Raw genomic sequence first — 20,533 nt, forward strand, 5'->3', positions numbered from 1 at the left:
AGATAGGTTTTAATTATAATAAATGCAAGATAATGCATGTGGGTTTTCATAATTTTAATTATAAGTATAATTTGGATGGGAATATCCCTAATATTGTTATGAAGGAATGGGATCTTGGTGTAATAGTCGATCAGTCTCTAAAGCCATCCAAGCAGTGTGCTATTGCTAATGGTAGGGCAAATAGCATTTTAGGTTATCTACAGAAATACTGAATACAATTCTAAAGAGGTTATACTTTCATTGTACAGGTCACTGATTAGGCCACATTTGGAATATTGTGTTCAGTCTTGGGCTCCTTAACTTAGGAAAGACACTGACTTGTTGAAAAGGGTTCAGAGAAGGGTTACTAGAATGGTGCCTGGGATGGAGGGGTTTTCATATGAGGAGAGGCTGAAATCTCTCAAATTGTTTTCTCTTGAATGAGTTGCCTTCAGATGATGTAGAGGCAGTAAATTTAAGTGAGTTTAAAAAAATCTTAAAAGTATATGAATGATAAGGGCTGGCTTTAAGATTTTTTTAAAAATTACTTTAAATTAGTTTAGAGGATGGAACAGCCGAGATGGACCAATAGGAACATGTTGTCTCAAAACATTATATGTTAAAATAAAAATTACTTTGCATGTTGGATAGGTATGAGAAAAAACCTCAAGACTTAATAAAAAAATCTGATATTTTGTGTAATAAAAGTCTTGTAATGTTTACTGATAATCTACCAACTTTCGTGAACATATGCTTACTACTTTAAAAGTTATAGCATAAAAACTGTAACAAGAAAAAATGCTTACGAGGTCGGCCCCAGAGACCGAGCCCATGTTGAAAGAGTTAACATGATTAACATGCTGAATACACAAGCTCATATAAAAAGTAGAAGAATATTTAAAAATTAGTAGTTACAGTAGACTTTATGGGTGGAGGATGGATGTCATAGTAGTTTAGACAGCTCGGTGGGGATTTTATTCCAGTATATATATATATTCATTTCTACTAATATTAATACTAATATGAGTTTTTTTTGTATCATAATGAAGGCTGGAATGCTAACTTCAGGAAGTAAGGTTTTTTTACTCACAACCTGCAATGGTAGTACCTTTTCTTTTTACTTATTTTTTCAATTTTTTTTTGTTTTCTGAGAACAGTCACTTTTCTACAATTGTCTGGAGCCAGTGAAGGGTGTTATAGATAGGGGACATAGTGGGCTTGAGCATCAACATCTTCCTCACTTTTCTTTATTTTCTTATTTTACTCTCCTATTATTTTTTCTTTAGATGTGAGGCTTCATAAACACAGGTTAAGACTGATAGATGATGTATCCCCACTGCTATGTGGGTCCTACTTCTTCAGTCACCTCCAAAGATCAGGATACATCTTATACTCCACATTAAACAAATTGAAAACAATTTTGCTTGTGAAATAAATTCTCGTTTTTAACACAAAATTTAATTACTGCTTATGACCAACCTTATTGAATGAGCCATGATAAAGGAATATATTTCATTTAAAACTGACATCTCATATGGCCTATAATGTTCAAAGAACCCATCAATCCTCTCATCAGGAAACAAAGCTTGATAGACTTCAACTATTGTGTTTTTGTGTCCTTTGATCACTAAAGAAACAAACAAGAACAAAAAGCTCATGTGCAATGTTACATGATAAAAATGTCTTATTGACTTATTAAAATTAACAGAAAAGTTTAACAGCACCTGAAATATTGAAAATTATTACTAATATCCTCAATCTATTATAGAAGTAACAGTTTTTCTCACTATTAATATTTTAGTAAAACCATTAATATGAATCAATAAGCAATGCAGTAAAAATTTATAAACCAAACCATCTACCAGTAAGGTTAAATTTACTGTCAAGGTCACAAAAAGTGAAAATGTACCTGAAAAAACAATTAACTTGGACTAACCAAACTGATAAAAATATTCATCATCATATATAAAAATACCAGTGTCTGTGTGTGATGCAACTTAAAAACCTTTACAAACCAATAGATGGCATCTAAATGCATTATTCTTGGTGTTTTTCACTCTCTAAGAGTTTTTTAAAAATTCATAAAAAAGTTTTATAAGTATTTTTTATGAAATGTTATACATCTTTGAATTTACTCTTGACTCTCCAATTCTTTGCATTTGTCATCACAATTAATAAATTGCAAGTTCTGTAGAAATATTTGTTCTAGAACTAGTTTTTTTCACATGCTCAACTCTATAATGCTTTATCAAGAAACAAGTTAGAACACTGAAATATACACAAGTCCAAATTCTAATCAAGGACCATTTGCAGGTGATGACAAAATAGACAAAATTTTTTTTGTGAAGTACCGAATAAAAAACAATGTAAGAGAATTCAATCTATAAATTTTTAAAACAAGAGAAAATAATAAAAGCAAATGAACTGTCAAGTTGGAAAAAGTGATTTAATTAGTGAATAAAATGCTGGCTCAGTCAATTTGCTATAATGTTTGTTTGCTAACCCTGATGAGAGATAAAAGAGTTTTAAATATCAATATTTTTCAACTAAAAACGTTAAAAAAACAACAACATATTTTCAGAGTATTCTAACTCCTTAAACCTGGGTGGATACTGTTAGCTTCCAGCCAAAAATGCCAATTTATCCATTGGATGGTAATGGCATATACCATTTATATCTCTTTGGCTGAAAATTAATCCAAAGCATGTTATTATCCATTGTAAATCCAAAGACTCACCACTGTCCCACTAGGGGGACAACAATAGAAGAACCATCTACAGACAGGGATGTGGGAAAAGCTAAAATGGATGTGCTCCAAGGAGTTGATTGGCTGGGGTGCAATGGACTGTACACAGCCAGTCAACTCCAGTCCAAAACCAGCAGTATCAGAAATAGAATGTCCGACTCATGGTACGAGGAAGGTCCACACTGTCTTAACCTCATAGTAAGTAGAAAAGAAGTATATACTGGGCAAACTGATGTACAAAACGGGCACATGTGTGCAAATCCGGAACCAACCATATATCCAGGAACCTGACATCTGGATGATGGTAGGAAGAAATGTGCCAATGTGGCAGGTCACATAAAACTCAATCAGACTGGCACCTCATTGTGCCACATCAGCGTCAGGCAGTGAAAACACCCTGAGGTGAAGTGCAAGAGGGAGAACCATCACCTCAATCAACATTATCTTCAAGATAGGACAGCGCCAGAGCAAAATGTCATCCTCTGGGTCCCAGTGCAGGGAAGCTGATAGTCTCTAAAAACATATGGCAACCTCACCCTCCTCATAGCTCCACAAAGAAGCAGGGCAAAACACCAACCTCTGGAACTCACTGCATAAAGGTGAAGAAGAGGAATACAACCAACAAGTGTGAAGATTTATGTTGATTGGTCCAGCTTGAATCCAAAACCATTCATTGGGACCTAACATCTAGATGCTGGTAGGATGAGAGATCCCAATCAAAGGGGTGAACTGCAATGTGATGGATCTACTCCAAAGTAACATCATCCCCTGGACAGGAATGCACTGATGTTGGAGTGCACAGGCACCCTCTAGGTCCCACTGCACCAAAGTGAATCACATCTAGAAAATATAAGCAACTGCACTCTCTGGAAAGCACTGCACAGAATCTGGGTGAAACATCAACCTCTGGAACCCATCACACGGAGGTGGAGTACATGATTGGAGGATCACATGCCACCTACACAAGTAGAACACTACCGATCTACTCTTAACTGAATGGAAGCAATCACAATCAGGAGGATTCCTCTATGGTCCACCACTCCAGTGGCTCAGAATCAAAAAGTGGCAAGGACTACCATGCTCTGCTAGAAGAACAAGGGGGGACAAAGTGTGAAAGAGAGTCTGTAGGAACTGCAACACCGGAAACAGTGCAACAGGTGACCACAAAAACCCTATTTTGAAAAGCAGAGCACTTTTGATTTATTCAGTTGCAAGAAAGGCACTGATGGGCAGCTATCCCCTTGTACTTTATCCATGTATATCCATGGGATGGGCATACTTATGAAGAAAGTACATTGTGAGATAAACCTACTAGTAATCTCATGGAACACCCCATCTCAACAGTGTACATCATTGACCAAGGTTTTATATCTTGGCCGTACAGTGCAGATTTGAGAGATACCTGAAGCATACCTGGACAGGCAATGCTCACCACAGAGTGGTATTTTCATCCTAAATGGGACATACCACTGAAAGGAAATATATGTAAAGAAAAGATAACTTACTCAGTCATAACCACACTGAAGTTTGAAGGATGGCAACATGCTGATGGTGGTACCATAATGAGGAAGAAACAGCTACCCAATGAAGATAGTGGGCGATGAACATATGAAGTGTAGTCCACATGCCTCACTAAAGAATTTCCTCCAATGGATAATGGAGGTGAGATGCCAGGAAAAAATAAGGTGCCTGATCTGATGCGACAACACCTGGAACAGAAATTGGGAAGAAAGAGACAGGGAGGAATAAATCAACAGAATCAGCTGATGAACCCATCTTGGAAGAGTAGAAGGAGAAAGGTCTCGTACAGATGAACAGTATCAGGGAATGAATGTGAACCACTAAAGGAGGCCATATGAGAAATGTAACAACAAAGAGAACATACTGGATATAGAATTATATCTAGATCAGACTGGGAATAAAGGTGGGAAATGGATGGAAGTGAAATCAGCAAGAAGGAAGAATGTTCCTCATGAGCTGCTGAAGTTTAGGGTGGGAAGATTGATCTGGATAAAGTAGAACATGTGGGGAATGGAAAAAATGCATGTGAAATGTTGATGGCAAATATATCAGACTGACAATACCCATAGACTAAAAGGGAGTAGGAATAAATCTGAATGGATAGGTGAAACATGGAACAAGAGGACAAAGTTCAAACAGAGGGAGTGGAAGACAATGAAGAACAAAAATGACATTACAATCTGAAAGAACCATATGACAAGGAGGTCTATGAAACTGGAAGCAACATAAAAGGTACCACTTGGTCCAGTCCTGAATGAGAACATCCACTGCCAGAGCCTGAAGATAAAGAAATGGAGACCAAAAAATTGGTAACATGGTATTTGAGTAAAGTGGTAAAAGCATCCAGATGAGGAGTACCTCACTGACTGCTAGCCACCTGAAAACAACAGACAACTCCCTGGGATAAACCTGGTCAGGTCTTAAAAACCGATTCCCCACAAGGTGAAAAGCACCCGGAACATGAAACACAAGGAGACTTATCCTCAGCAATGTTGGTCCCATAAAGGAGTTCTAATGGTCCACCATAAATGGAACAGGAATGAGTGTCCCACGAGTGACTGATACAGGCCACAATGGTGGAATTGTTGGAATGGAGCATCACATGTCAGTTCAGTATCAGAGGAAGAAAATGCACCAAAGCATGTCATACCACCAGAAGCTCCTAGATGTTGATATGATAAACAGTTTGATTAGAGACCATTGTCCAGAAGCCTCCTGATGACGTACTCATGCTCCCCAACCGTGAAGAGAAGCAGTACTCCTATAGTTTTGTTGTCTTTGTTCAACTACCAATGGAGATTGTCTGTAATGAAAGGAGGAAGAGTAATTCGGGAGTCCAAGGGATCCTGAGTAATATTCCATTGGTTGTGCAGAATTCACTGAAGAGAACACATATGTATCTAATACAAAGAGATAAGGGCTTCCAAAGTAGCCCAAGTTCTCAAAAGCGATTGAACCTCGCATGAAGAAACAGAGGGAGCAGCAAGTGCATGGAGAACTGAAAGTTACATCAAGTGGAGACGAAGTACAGAAGGTTGGGCCCGAATGAGGAGAGTGTTGAAAAATACACCCAATAGGATAAGATATTAGGTAGGCAGAAAGAAAGACATCTCCAACTTGAGAGTCCAAATAACATGAGCTGCATCTATCAGCAGCAGATGTGTGTGTTGAAAAGACTCCAGTTCATAATGAGCTAACAGGAGCTAGTTGTCCATGTAGTGGTGTAAACTCAATCATCAAACACGCATAAGCTGGGCAAAGGCCTTGATCACTCAATAAAACACATACGGTACTGAATAAGGCCCAAAAAGCTGATATGGAACCCCATAGTGGACAAACCAAAGATGGCATCTAAGCTGATGAAAAATAGGAAAATGGAGATAGGCGTTCGAGACATCTACCATGGTTATCCACATTCCTGAAGAAAAAGCCCACCTGAATGTGATAAAGGACTCCATGGTAAATTGGAGAAGATCCAGGTATTGGTTGAAGCAGGATAGATGGATCACAGGATGCCAGTCCCCCGATTTGTTTTAGGAACAACAAAAATCCTGGAGAAGGCTGGCTGACAGGCTCCATATACCTCTGTGATAGAAGGGTATGCATAGTCTCAGGTAGATGCAGACAGGTAGTGGGGTCTCGAGTTAATTGGAAGGAAATCGGTACAGAAGACAATGATGATAGGGAAAGGAAATAGATGTAAAGTCCTTCTGACAAAACTGGGATCACCCAAGAATCAGCAGTGAATACCCACCACAAGGGAAAAAAAATTGGCCAAATGTGCCCCCACTGGACAGGAAAAGACCTGACAGTCACTGGAACTGCTGGCAACAATGAACCCCGATGTCAAGACACATGGCACAATTTTGAACAGAACAAGAAACCATTATGGGAGATGTCATGGGATCAGAATGAGATAAACCACCAACCAAAGACTAAAGGGTCAAATTTGGTCTCACAGGTTCTACACGTGGTTCCAAATTCAGAAAAATCTCCAAAAACAGACAAATGGAGAAAAGGAGCCATCTATATGTCATGAAGATAAGTGGAAGTTAGCTGAACTTGTGACAAGACAGCATCCTTCCCAATAATATCCCAACAGCAACAAAACCACATATGAAGGGATAGGGCTGAAGAGGACAATCGCACCAACATGGAGGTAAGGAAGGAAAAGATATCCCTCCCAAAACCCTCAGGCAATCAGTGGAATGCCTCAAAAAGAAGGTGTATGATGGACAGGTACTGTAGAAGAATTGTAAAGATAAGACAAAAGTGGGAAACTGGATTGGGAGAAATGGATAGGATTTTCAGAAACAGCCCCCCCACATTGGAAAAAGTGACTCCAACTGCTGGAAGCTTGCTAATAAGCCAAAGCATAATGATCATAAGCCCATGAAGGATGAGACATACTAACCCCAGACCTCAACTGAAAAACAAAATGATGAGCATGAACCCTGATGTGAGGAAAAGGAGGTAGAACAAGGTACTCTAAAGACGGGTGTCAAATATGAAATTGGTGAGAACAGAACACACCTGAGAAAGTATATCTAAAAAGGCAAAGTTAGGCCTGGGAAAACACAGGAGAGTTAAGAGAAGGAAAAAATGACAGGAGAGTCAAATTCCTCCTCGTCAAGAACAGGTTCAGTCAATGCAGGAGGAAACTGAACATTTTCAGGAGAAGAAGGATGACCATATACGATTAATTTCCCGATGAATGATAGCCAGAAAATCCTCAGTTGAGACCATCAGACATGAAACCTGTGTAATGGCACTCGATTTTAATGGCAAAAATATCAGAATTTATAAAACCCAAATTTCAAAATTCATCTTAAACTGTAAAGTCAAAAATGAGAAACAAAATCCATAAACAAATGTAAAGTATTGCAGCAAACTACTACAGAAAACTAACTGTAGCAAAGGAATAAATCAAGTAAATCACAACTTCGCAAAAAGAAAAATGAAATGAACACAGTTGAAAAACATCTGCACTCGATTACTGCCTAACAAGCAGTGATAGATCAGCAGAATCGAATAGAGGGAGTCACAGGCATCAGGAGGGGTATGTCGTACTCCTATTGGTGGAGGGTTGTCGCATGATGATTTACATGCGAGATGCAGTTGATTCACATTGATTGTGGCATATGTGGGAGTTCAAGGCTTGTTGTATGCAAAAACACTTTTGTGTATAGAGGGCAGCATTGAAAGAGAAAAGCTATACATGTGAGAAGAGGTAATGTACCATACTAGAAAGAACAATTTATGTTTGTTATTTATATGCATAGTTATATCACTGTTAGTTACATTTGCAAATTTCTATCTTTACACATAAAATTTTTATTTATATACAGAAACAATGATATGTAGCAGTTTAAAAAACATGGCAAAAATATAAAAAAACAAATATGTCTAATTTAAAAAAAACATTAAAACATACCTTCATCAAATGCTAATGGTAAACAACCAGCTACATCTTCATCCCACCATCTTGTGTAACTACACAACATAAAAACAAAAGTGTTTAAACTCCAAGAACATTACACCACCTCTTTCATTTTAAGTAAATGATCAGCTTTTATGTGAAATGTTATATATAAGAAGTAATACAATTAGGTATTCAACCAAAAAGAAAACAATATGCCACTGTCATGGTTAGCACCCTATGTAATCTCTTAAGTCTAATTTAACATCAATTAATTACTAGTTGCTGACTAGTTTATAATCCTAAATTTCAGCCACTAATCTGCTGTACTCTTCAGGGAAGCCCAAAGAAGGACTGTGTTTTGTAGTGCTAGTGGTCAGAATTCAATGTGGGGTCATCTTGATAGAAAGGGTGTGTTATCCGTTCATCTGATGTCTCCTCCATTAGGAACTAATACAACTAACTACATAAATGCTTCAAAAGGGATATCCAGGTTTTGCCAACTTCTATGCTAGGTTGACTGTTTGTGTATCATTTAGGTAAATCTAGAAGACTTTTTTGGTGTGTAGTTTATAACACAGTATTTTAATATTATTCCATTTCATTGAATGGTATTTTCTGGTATGATGGACTATTGTATATAGATTAGTATTACAAGTTTTTAAGTCTATTATTCTACTTAATTCTAACTTCTGACATTTTGTTTTGTTTCACCAATTAATAGGATTCCACATTCTAAAGAGACGTAGTATATGGTGTTTTTGCTCTCCATTTAATATTTAAGTGATATGATGTGTAGTAACTGCAGTCATATTGAGTTGTGGCTTCTAAGTACTGTTCCGTATTTATGCTGTCTACGTATCCTTTGTACATTTTTTGAGAGACCTTTGACATAGAGGAATATAGCATGTGTCTGCAATTTTCTTCCAGCTTCTCTTTGGTGTTTATCTTTTGTTACTTATTCTTATAAAGTTTTCAGGGTATCCACTGTCAAAGATGGTAATACAAATGTTTTTCATCCTTTTTCTTATCATCTTCCTATGAGAACTCTTGATCAGTCTGGAAACCAGTCTGTGATACCTACCAGTATCTATGGTTTTCCTGTAAACCCCTGTGGTATATGATTAGTGTAATAATGGTTGGAGACGGCTTGACTAGGTAATGAAGAAAAACTTTGATATAAGTTTAACATAACAGCAAATGTACAACCTTGTCGAAACGTTGTACATTTGCTCTTATGTTAAACTTATATTAAAGTTTTTCTTCATTACCCATTCAAGCTGTTTCCGACCATTATTAGTCTCAAAGTGGGTTCCTCGTCATCCAATATGATTAGTGTGTTTTAGTAACCATCATATCTAAGAATGGGTGTTCTTTATTTTGTCTTATTTCTATTATGAATTGTATTAGTGGTTATTGCCTTTCAAAGTGATTCAAGAATTCTGGAAACTTGTCTATATTGTGTGGCTATATTACAAAGTCAGAAAAACCTGTATATTCCTTTTGAAATTAATTAAATAATTAGGTGATTAAAGTCATAACAGATAACAAACTAGCTTTTCCACCAAGAAGACCCAACATTGAATTCAGGCAACTACCACTACAAAACATAGCCCTTCTCAACATCTGAAGATAGTAGTAAGTTAGCAGTTGAAAGTTATTATTTTCCTATCCTGAAAATGTATTTCCAATAGGTACTTACCTCCTTTCACATAAACAGCTATTCTCATTCAGTGCTGCCTTCTATATGCAAAAACATTTTTCACATGCCACAAGCCTTGAAGCTTTCACTCATCTCTGAATCAAATGATTCAAATGCATCTCACATGCAAATAATCATATGACATCCCTCCACCAATAAGAGTGTGGCACACTTGACACATGTGACTCCTTCAATTCAATTCTACCAAACTATCACTTCAGAAAATGGAAGCACCCGATTTCAGATGGGGAGCGTGAGAGAAATACATTACCTCCTCTCATATAAATAGCTGGAATCTCACACTGAAAAGGTGGAGGGAAAGAAGTATTCTTCAAAAGCATCCGAAGGACATCCTCAAAGAGTAGATTCTCAAAGTAGAAGATCATATGTGGGAGACCACAAAACTTTTGTACCAGGTATATTTTACCGACCATTGTGGAAAGATGGAGGAGTACATCCAAGTGGGAGAGAACTATTGGAGGATAGTGATCCAAACCATATGATATTTATTAAACTCAATCCCAGAAAACATAAAAGTGGGTAAGATTAAAGGATGTACCCCTACGTGTAGAGTGGTTAAGGCACAACGGTCCATACACAGCAGGTCAACTACACCCAAAACCAATGCCACTGGGAACTGACATCCACAAGGGGGTAGCATGAGGTTCATACCATTTGTAAGTCAATTACAATCCAAAACCCGGCCACCAGATACTGACATCCATGTGGCGGTAGGAAAAAAGATCATACCGCCAGCAAATCGACTACAACCCAAAACACAGGCCACCAGGAAACGACATCCATGTGGAGGTAAGAAATAGGATCACACTGTCTTCACCTGAGTTCATGAGACTGGAGGGAATCACGTACGCCACTACCAATGAACGGGGCACATGATAACAATGTGAAAAACTTGTTGATCAATTTGGGAACCTGACATCCTGCTTTGAAAAGATGTCTGTGTACTATAAACCATCTCACTCAAATTAAAATGATAGGAACAACCCCAAGTGCAGTAACATCCTTAGAATAATAAGAACATCGAAGGAAGGGGAAGAACCGTAGTAATTTGGAAGTACTCTCATCATGATACACAACATGGATAGAATAACAAGAGTATAAGTGAGTGAGGGAATAGACACATCTATAATACATGTGTGAGGACTTACGTTGATTGGTTCAGCTCTAATTCCAAAACTAAGCCATTGAGAACTGACATCCATGTGGGGGTAGGATGAGGGATCCTAATCAAAGGAGTAAACTGCAATTTTGATGGCTTACTCCACTGTTACATAGTGGAGGATATCTCGTCATCTACACCAGCAGAACACCACCGTCCTACTCTCAACTAAATGGTTTTATAATGATGTATATACATTATTACTTGTATTTCATTAACACATTCAAGAGGATGCTTCCATGGTTTATCACCCCTGTGGCTTAGAACTGGAAAGTGGTAAGGACTCTCAAACTCAACTAGAAGAAAAGAGGAGTGAAAGTGTGGTGGAGTGTCCAGAGAAATGACAACTCCAGAGACAGTGCAATGGGTGACCATGAAACCCTATTTTGAAAAGCAGACCATACCAATTTATTCAATACAAGGTATGGCAGGGATGGACAGCTATCCCCTTCTGCTTTAATCATGTAGTCCATCGGTGAGTATGGTCTGGGTTGGGCAAACTAATGAAGCAAACATACTGCAAGGATAAACCTACTGGTGATCTTGTGGAACACCCCATCTCAGCAGGGTACATTTTTTGGTCATGGAAATCATAATATGTAAGTCGACATAGTGTTACAGTGCAGATTTGACTAGTTTAAGTACACCTGGACAAGCACCAGAAAGAAAAAAGAGGGACATGCTCCTGAAAAATAAGAGGTATATATATATCCTAAGAGGTAACTTACCCAGTCACAATCTCACGAAAGAGTGAAAGATTGCAACAGGTGGATGACGGTACCCTGACAAGCAGAGAATGGGAGATTAATGTATGAGATGTAGTTCCAGTGCTCCACAGATAAAATACCTCCAGGTAGACATACAGGGAAAAGAGAAGGTGTATGATTAGAATGAAGACGGGAAGAAGGAGACATGGAATAAAAGGCCAACTGAATCACAATCCAAACCCAATGGATAAGGGAAGAAGGGTGAAAAAAAAGACAAAGAAGTGGAGTAACGGATGGAAATCATGGAAAATGGATTCAATGGAAAGAAGCCTTGAAAACAATGAAGCAACCCACAGCATGTAATAAACAGAGAAGGTCATCTGAATCCCATGGAGAAGAAACATGGAAGATGGTAAGAAATGAAAAAGTCAAATGAAAGATATCACGAGCCATTAAAATGTAGGTTAGTAAAATAAAAAAATAATAAAAAATCAAGCCAAAATAGCCAAGAAAACCAAAGCAGTGCCAGCCAGGAAAGGTCAATCAGAAAGACCTGAACCAGAGTGACATGGATGCACAAAAATTTGAGTAAGAAGACTGACAGAATGAGAAAAAACTAACATTAGAAGCTGGATGTAAACCTGTCTGAACTTAACAACAGCCAGGGCAAGTGGATGATGAATTAGAGGCCAAAAGCAAAAGAAGTAACTAACTAGAAAGTGATAAAAGATTTAATAACTTCACATAGAGGAGTACCCCACAGGAAGCAGAGCCACCAAAAATTAGGAGGATCCAGAGTTCACTTCTTGGGAGAAAGTGTGTCGGGACTGGAAAATCAATTAGCAATGAGGACAAAGCACCCAGAGCATGACCCTCCAGGAAATGTATGTTAAGAATATGGGTTCAAAAAGGAAATCCACTGTTTACCACAAAGAGAACAAGAATGAATGTCTTCTTAGTGAGTGATATAAGCTTCCACCATCAAATAGTCGAAATGAAACAGGGTTAGTCAAATCCAGACAAGATGAAGAGAGTGAACTAAAGCACCTTGGACTGGTAGATGTGCCCAGGTGTGAATCAGATAAGACCTTTCATCTGTAGACCATTGTCCTGAAGCCTCCTACTGGAGATGAGCATCAGGGAAGAGAAAAAAATCCATAAGAGGGGGGAAGGAAGTGGTAAACCTGACATCGTGGGAGATATGTTCAACTATCAACACATATAGACAAAGAAGGAAGGTTGAAAATTGATATGAAAACCCAAAGTACAGGCTCGAATAACAGAAAACTCCTTAAAATACATTTGTGGAGGAGAATGAATGGTCCTGATGGAGGGGGTGTTTAAAAATACCCACCAAAAGAGACTAGAATGTCAGGTATGTAACAGGAAAAATTTATACAACTACCTGAATTGACTGTGGAAGGAGTAGATGAGTATGTTAAACTACCCCCATTTGGAAGGAGCTAACCAAAGCTAGACATCCAATGAATGGTGTACGTAAAATCTCCCTAAGTGTAGAAGACGGATAAAATACAGATTGCCCCACAAAAGACACATGGAACCAAAACAAGTCCAAAGGTCAAGGCATGAAACTGGTACCCAATCATGTGGTGAAAAAACAGAAGATAAGTACGTGTACAGTGGGCATTCTCAGTCATACAAAAATAGCCTACCCAAATGTGATCAAAGACTACAAATTAAAATGGAGAAGATCCAAGAAGTGATTGAGGTGGACTGATCAATCCAGAACCCCAATCAGCATCAAGCATACAAGACAAAACAAGAAAACACATAGGTAAAGGATGGCAAGGTGTTAAACATGTAAAATGAATAAAGATGATTATATCTCAGAATGAAACAATAGAGCAACTAAAAAAAATAGAATACAGCATCCTTGATACCCCATGTGATGCTAAATGTACAGGAGTAGCTCAAAAAAATGGATCAGTGAAGAAAAAGAACTGTCCATAAGTTCCTATTACCAACAGATGGTAAAGAATCAGCAGTGTCCCATCCCACCCTAGAAGATCCCCAATGTAAAGAAGCCACGCGTGGAGGGAAAGAAATGAAGATGGCAAACACACCAATATGGAGGGACAAAAGAGGACGTATCCCACGAAAATCCCTAAATATAAGTGGAAGACCAAAGAAAGGATATGGAAGGTAAACATTAACTATTGCAAAGTCGATAGGGTAAAACAAAGCTAAAAAAATTGATAGGATTAATAGAGGTATGAATGATATAAAATCAGGATGAAAATCTGCTTGATGGTAAGCTAAGACAAAAAGAATTAAAGCCTGTAATTTGTTTTTGTAACGTTATACGAAAAAATGTATAATTTGTTTTTGTAATGTTGTATTAACTAATGTATAATATTTGTTTTTGCAATTTATAATGTTGTATCAAACAATGTATAATTTGTTTTTTAATGTTGTACCAAAAAAGGTATAATTTGGTTTTGTAATGTTGTATCAAAAACATGTATAATTTGTTTTTGTAATGTTATATCAAAAAATATATAATATGTTTTTGTAATTTGTAATATTGTATCAAACAATGTATAATTGGTTTTTGTAATTTGTAATGTTGTATCGCAATGTATATTTGTTTTTGTAATTTTTTTATCAAAAAATATATAATTTGTTTTTGTAATTTGTAATGTTTTATCAAAAGATGCATAATTTGTTTTCATAATGTATCAAAAAATGTATAATTTGTTTTTGTGATGTTGTATCAAAAATATGTATAAATTGTTTTTATAATGTATTCGGAAAATGTATAATTTGTTTTTGTGATGCGTCAAAAATGTATAATTTGTTTTTGTAATGTTATATAAAAAAATATAATTTGTTTTTGTAATGCTATATCAAAAAATGTATCATTTTTTGTAACTTGTAATGTTGTATCAAGCAATGTATATTTGTTTTTGTAATGTTATATCAAAAAATGTATAATATGTTTTTGTAATGTTCTATCAAAAAAATTTATAATTTGTTTTCTAATTTGTAGTGTTGTATCAAAAGAATGCATAATTTGTTTCTGTCATGTTCTATGAAAAAATATATAATTTGTTTTTGTAATGTATCAAAAATGTATAATTTTGGTTTATGTAATTTGTAATGTTGTATCAACCAATGTGTAATTTCTTTTTGTAATGTTGTATTAACCAATGTATAATATTTGTTTTTGCAATTTGTAATGTTGTATCAAACAATGTATAATTTTTTTCTAATGTTGTACCAAAAAAAAACATGTATAATTTGTTTTTGTAATGTTGTATCAAAAACATGTATAATTTGTTTTTGTAATGTCATATCAAAAAATATATAATTTGTTTTATAATTTTTAATGTAGTATCAAGCAATGTATATTTGTTTTTGTAATGTTATATCAAAAAATGTGTAATTTGTTTTTGTAATTTGTAATGTTGTATCAAACAATGTATAATTTGTTTTGTAATGTTATATGAAAAAATGTGTAATTTGTTTTTCTAATATTTTATAAAAAATGCATAATTTGTTTTCATAATATATGAAAAACGTATAATTTGTTTCTGTAATGTTTTATCAAAAGATGCGTAATTTGTTTTCATAATGTATCAAAAAATGTCTAATTTGTTTTTGTAATTTGAAATGTTGTACCAAGCAATATAAAATTTGTTTTTGTAATTTGTAATGTTATATGAAAAAATGCATAATTTGTTTTTGTAATGTTATATGAGAAAAATATATAATTTGTTTTTGTAATATTGGATCAAAAATGTATAATTTGTTTTGTAATGTATCAAAAAATGTATAATTTGTTTTTGTAATGAATCAAAAAATGTAGTTTGTTTTTGTAATGTATCAAAAGATGCATAATTTGTTTTCATAATGTATCAAAAAATATATAATTTATTTTTGTAATGTTGTATCAAAAAATGTATAATTTGTTGTCATAGTTTGTAATGTTGAATAAAAAATATCTGATTTGTTTTGTAACTTGAAATGTTGTATCAAGCAATGTATAATTTGTTTTTGTAATTTGTAATGCTATATCAAAAAATGCATAAATTGTTTTTGTAATGTTGTATCAAAAAATGTATAATTTGTTTTTGTAATGTTATATCAAAAAATATATAATTTGTTTTTGTAATGTTATATCAAAAAATGTATAATTTGTTTTTGTAATGTTATATCAAAACATGTATAATTTTTTTGTAATTTGTAATGTTGTATCAAGCAATGTATATTTGTTTTTGTAATGTTATATCAAAAAATGTATAATTTGTTTTGTAATGTTATATCAAAACATGTATAATTTATTTGTAATGTTGTATCAAGCAATGTATAATTTGTTTTTGTAATTTGTAATGCTATATCGCAATGTATACTTGTTTTTGTACTGTTGTATGAAAAAATGTCTAATTTGTTTTTCTAATGTTGTATTACAAACGTATAATTTGTAATGTTGTATCAAGCAATGTATATTTGTTGTTGTAATGTTCTATCAAAAAATGTATAATTTGTTCTTGTAATTTGTTATGTTTTATCAAAAGATGCATAATTTGTTTTTGTAATGTTTTATCAAAAGGTGCATAATTTATTTTGTAATATTTTATCAAAAGATGCATAATTTGTTTTCATAATGTATCAGAAAATGTCTAATTTGTTTTTGTAATTTGAAATGTATCAAGCAATATATAATTTATTTTTGTAATGTTGTATATAAAAAAAATGTATAATAAAGATGTATAATTTGTAATGTTGTATCAAGCAATGTATATTTGTTTTTGTAATGTTTGTTTATTCTGGGTGGAGCTGAAAGGTATAAACAAGGTACTAAGTAGAGGTAGTTACAATATAGTAGAATGGTAAAAGGAATGTACCATGTTGGTATTTTAACATACTAAATTGTATATTGGTAGTTTCATTACATATTATTACTATGTAGTAAGAATGTCTCTGGTTGTCCACACTGTTATGTATAAGTTATGTAAATTGGCTACGTAATTAGCACCAAACCACTATGTTATTCATACAAATTTATTACATAAATGTGTTTGCTGGGATGGTAAGCCTAAGTGAATGGTATAGGAGAAAAGATACAACTAAGACTAATTGCTAATCTGAACTTGTCTATGAGTATTAACCAATCTAATGAAACTTATGTTATGGAACCCAAATAGCTACAGATAATAATACTAACAATAAAATTATTCAAAAACCATAACAGTATAAGGTCTTATCTTTCCAATGTTGGGGGACTGTATTTCAAAATGTGTGGCCCCAAAACTCGAGGCAAGGCTGACAGAGGTCCGTTCATTGGACGATTAATCTCCCAACGAAGTAAAGCTGATAAATTCCCTATGGAATAGCGCCATCTAAATCCTGTATAAATGTACTGACAGAAAATATAACCTTTAAAGTGGTAACGTAGAATTCATAACTCAAAATTAACAATCACACACCATTGTGTTGGCAGAAATAAATATAAAGTTGTTGTAATGAAGTAATAAGTTCCTTAACTGGGTAGAAATATAAAATAACTCCACTTTGGAATAACTCAACAAATTACAAATATCATTATTGTATAATAAATTGTAAATGTGTTGAGAGAAATGGATACAAAGATATGGAAAAAAAAACACTTGAAGAGAGCACAAACTAAATGCTACAACACGAGTACTGCCAAATCAGAAGTTGTAGTTTGGTAGAATTAAATACAGGAAGTCACATGCATCACATTCTTTTTTGGTGGGGGGTTGTTACATGATGCTTTGCATGCGAGACACACTTGAATCAGTCGATTCTGAGATGGATGGGAGCTTCAAGGCTTGTAACATGCTAAAAAATGTTTTGCATATAGAGGCAACACTGAAGAATATGTGAGAAAAGGTAATGAACCATATCAGGATATAAGCTAGTTTTAGTCTAATTAAAAATATTTTTTATTCACCAAGAGCAGTATCTAGAAATATATACATACATGTAAGTACATGGTGAAGCAACTTTGTTTCTCTGTTGTTTTTTTTAACTTTCCATATGAACAGTATTTTATAAGCATTAAACATAGCACTGTCTCTCTTCGATTTGCAACAGCACAAAAAAATATTGGTTTCTGTACCAAAAAAACTTGTGCTCATGAGCACAATTATGAAATTAATACTTACAGATTTCTGTGACATACAATTTTTCCAGCTGCAGTAGGATTATGTAGATAATAATCTGTTGGTAGGTCCCACAATGGAGTATGGTGATTATTTGGTTGGTAAACTTGCAAAAAAAGGTTGATAGCATTTTGTTTGTCTGCATCTATAAAAGGTTCAACCAGCAGCCACCAAATTAAAAGTATGATTTAACACCTCTAAATGAACAGATATTTTTGCTGGGATTTTCATGAATACATTGCTCAAAGTGTGCTTAAATGAAACTCTAATAACTTTTTACATAATTGAAAACAATATTTATGAAAATCACATTCTGTAATAATTTAATAAATGTAAACAGAACATTTAAAAAGGTATAAAGAACATGTCCTACAAACTCTCCAGGATGTACAATTTTAAAAATATGTCTATTAAATATAACTATCAAGTCATCTTGTATTTCAATAACTATGAATACACCTTGTTAGATACACAAGACTGTTTCATTTAAATTTAATATGATCATTATGATTTAGATTGTTATAAAGCACAAGTGTTAAATTTAGTATTTTAAGAAGTGATAATTTCTCACAGGTTTTATTACATAACTGTTTATGAATCATTTGTTGCATAGTTCAATTGTTATGAATTGACGTCATGTTACTTGAACCTCATGTGAGTACTGTTACATTAGAATGTCTCATAGTTTGTAGAAAACTCTAGTACTTAGTTGGGCAATATATATATATAGGCAACCAAGTTAGTACAAGCGAAGTAAGTTAGAGAAAGTAAAAGTGAAAAACAGTGAAGTTAGACTGCATGATTGTGAGTTTAGCCATAAAGAGAGCATTGTGGTAATTTCTAAAGTGAGTTTCACAGTTTGTATTGTAATAACAGAGACAGAGGAGAATAATTTGTCTTGTCAAAGGTTGCTCTAAAGTAACTGAACTCGCCTGTGTAAATTTTGAGAAAGAGACAATTATTTAAAGCTCTGGATACAACAGTGATAACCAATAGTGTAATTAATTTCTGTACATACGTTTGACTTGTTTTGAATGTATATTATTTTAAAACAAGAGGATTGTGTGCTGCATGTCCATATGTTGTTGAAATTTATCGACAACAAGTCACAGACACCTACTGTAAAGAATTCTGGCCCTATAAAACCTGACACACTTAGTAACAGATAAGTCTCAAAAAAGTTTGTTAATGATTACAAAACAGCCATCAACAGTTACTGGTTTTAATGTAATAAAAATAGAAACCTTTGAATTTTATTCATTAGTAACAGCAATGACATTGTCATGACAGATTAATTATTATCAATAAGATAAGATACACCTTCAAAATGTAATTGTAGGTTATCAATAACAATTCAGTAACTTAAAATATTATCCTATTTATCATTAGTTTAAATTAAGCCCCTTTAATATAACTCTGTCTTTTATACAAAATAAGTAACATTAAATGGTAATAATAGTGAATTCATTAGAAACATCATTTGAGTTACACTGCACAAAAGAAAGTATATCAAAGATAAAGTTAGCATATTTTGACAACAAAACAAGGCTATTTCATACAAAATGTATTTGATATAAAAATCAATAGTTAGTGCACTGTTAGGACAGCTTACTATCTATCCCAGATTCACAAGTAACACAAATGTGCACTCACACACAAGTCTGTATTTTCACCACCAAATTAAGTCTAATATTGTGTGATCACCAAGTGTATTAATATGTGCTAGTACAGGCCTCCACATGTAGCCAGTTAGCGAATGGATGATGTCATGAAGAACCTGTCTCAACTGCTCCAAAATGGCTTGCTTCAGTTCTTTTCTGTTAATTGGTGGGTTTTGTCACCTCCTTATTCTTCTGTCTACATGATCTCAGAGATGTTCTATTGGTGACAAGCTTGCCATTGTAGATCATCGATCTTGTTAGCTTGGATGAACTGTTGTACCACCCTTATTGTGTAGGTCCTGGGGTTGTTGTGTTGAAACAAACTACCCTGGGACAGTTAGAAGATGAAAAGCAGAACAACAGATCATAAGGTTTCATTCATGTAATGCTGACCAGTGACAATACCATCGACTACAGTAAGTGAGGTCCACTTTTCCCCCATACTTCCTTCCCACACCATGATGATTGCTCACCCAAGTAGCTCTGTCTCCTGTACACAACACTGGGCTTTTTGATACCCTCTATGATGATATGCACAGACACTGCCATCAGCTCTGTATAACATAACATAATGTTTTGGGACAACATAAAACCTATTGTTCCATCTTCGCTGTCCCATTGTCTAAACTAAACTATTCATAAATGAATATAAAAAAAAATCTTAAAGCCAGCCCTTATCATTCATATACTTATCAAGCTTTCTCTTAAACTCAATTTAATTTACTGAATCCACAATGTCTGAAGGCAACCCATTCCAAAGACCAACCCCACTGTTAGAAAAATATAACTGTCTTAGCTGAAGATGACTCCTACCTTGCCAAAATTTATATTTGTGTCTGCTAGTCCTACTATTCCCATTGTTAACTATAAAAAAGATGATATATCAACACTATCAATTCCTTTACAATCTCAATCACTTCAATCAGATCCCCCTAACTCTTTTTTTTTTTTCAAGAGAAAACAATTTGA

General features: G+C 34.5%; 1 protein-coding gene across 1 annotated transcript in view; it reads right to left on the reverse strand.

Moving 5' to 3' along the window:
* Positions 1 to 1,458: 1,458 nt before the first annotated feature.
* LOC106465806 (polyphosphoinositide phosphatase-like) overlaps positions 1,459 to 20,533 on the reverse strand; it is a gene marked incomplete at its 3' end in the record, with an annotated part of 133,957 nt that continues 114,882 nt past the window's right edge. Inside the window, exons 15-17 of the mRNA XM_022393752.1 lie at positions 17,907 to 18,074; positions 8,181 to 8,239; positions 1,459 to 1,606 (exon numbers count right to left, since the gene is read on the reverse strand). Coding sequence (XP_022249460.1) covers positions 1,459 to 1,606; positions 8,181 to 8,239; positions 17,907 to 18,074 — 375 coding nt within the window. The remainder of the gene's footprint in view (positions 1,607 to 8,180; positions 8,240 to 17,906; positions 18,075 to 20,533) is intronic.

Source organism: Limulus polyphemus, unplaced genomic scaffold (assembly GCF_000517525.1).
Source record: "Limulus polyphemus unplaced genomic scaffold, Limulus_polyphemus-2.1.2 Scaffold2057, whole genome shotgun sequence".
Classification (NCBI taxonomy): Eukaryota; Metazoa; Arthropoda; class Merostomata; order Xiphosura; family Limulidae; genus Limulus; species Limulus polyphemus.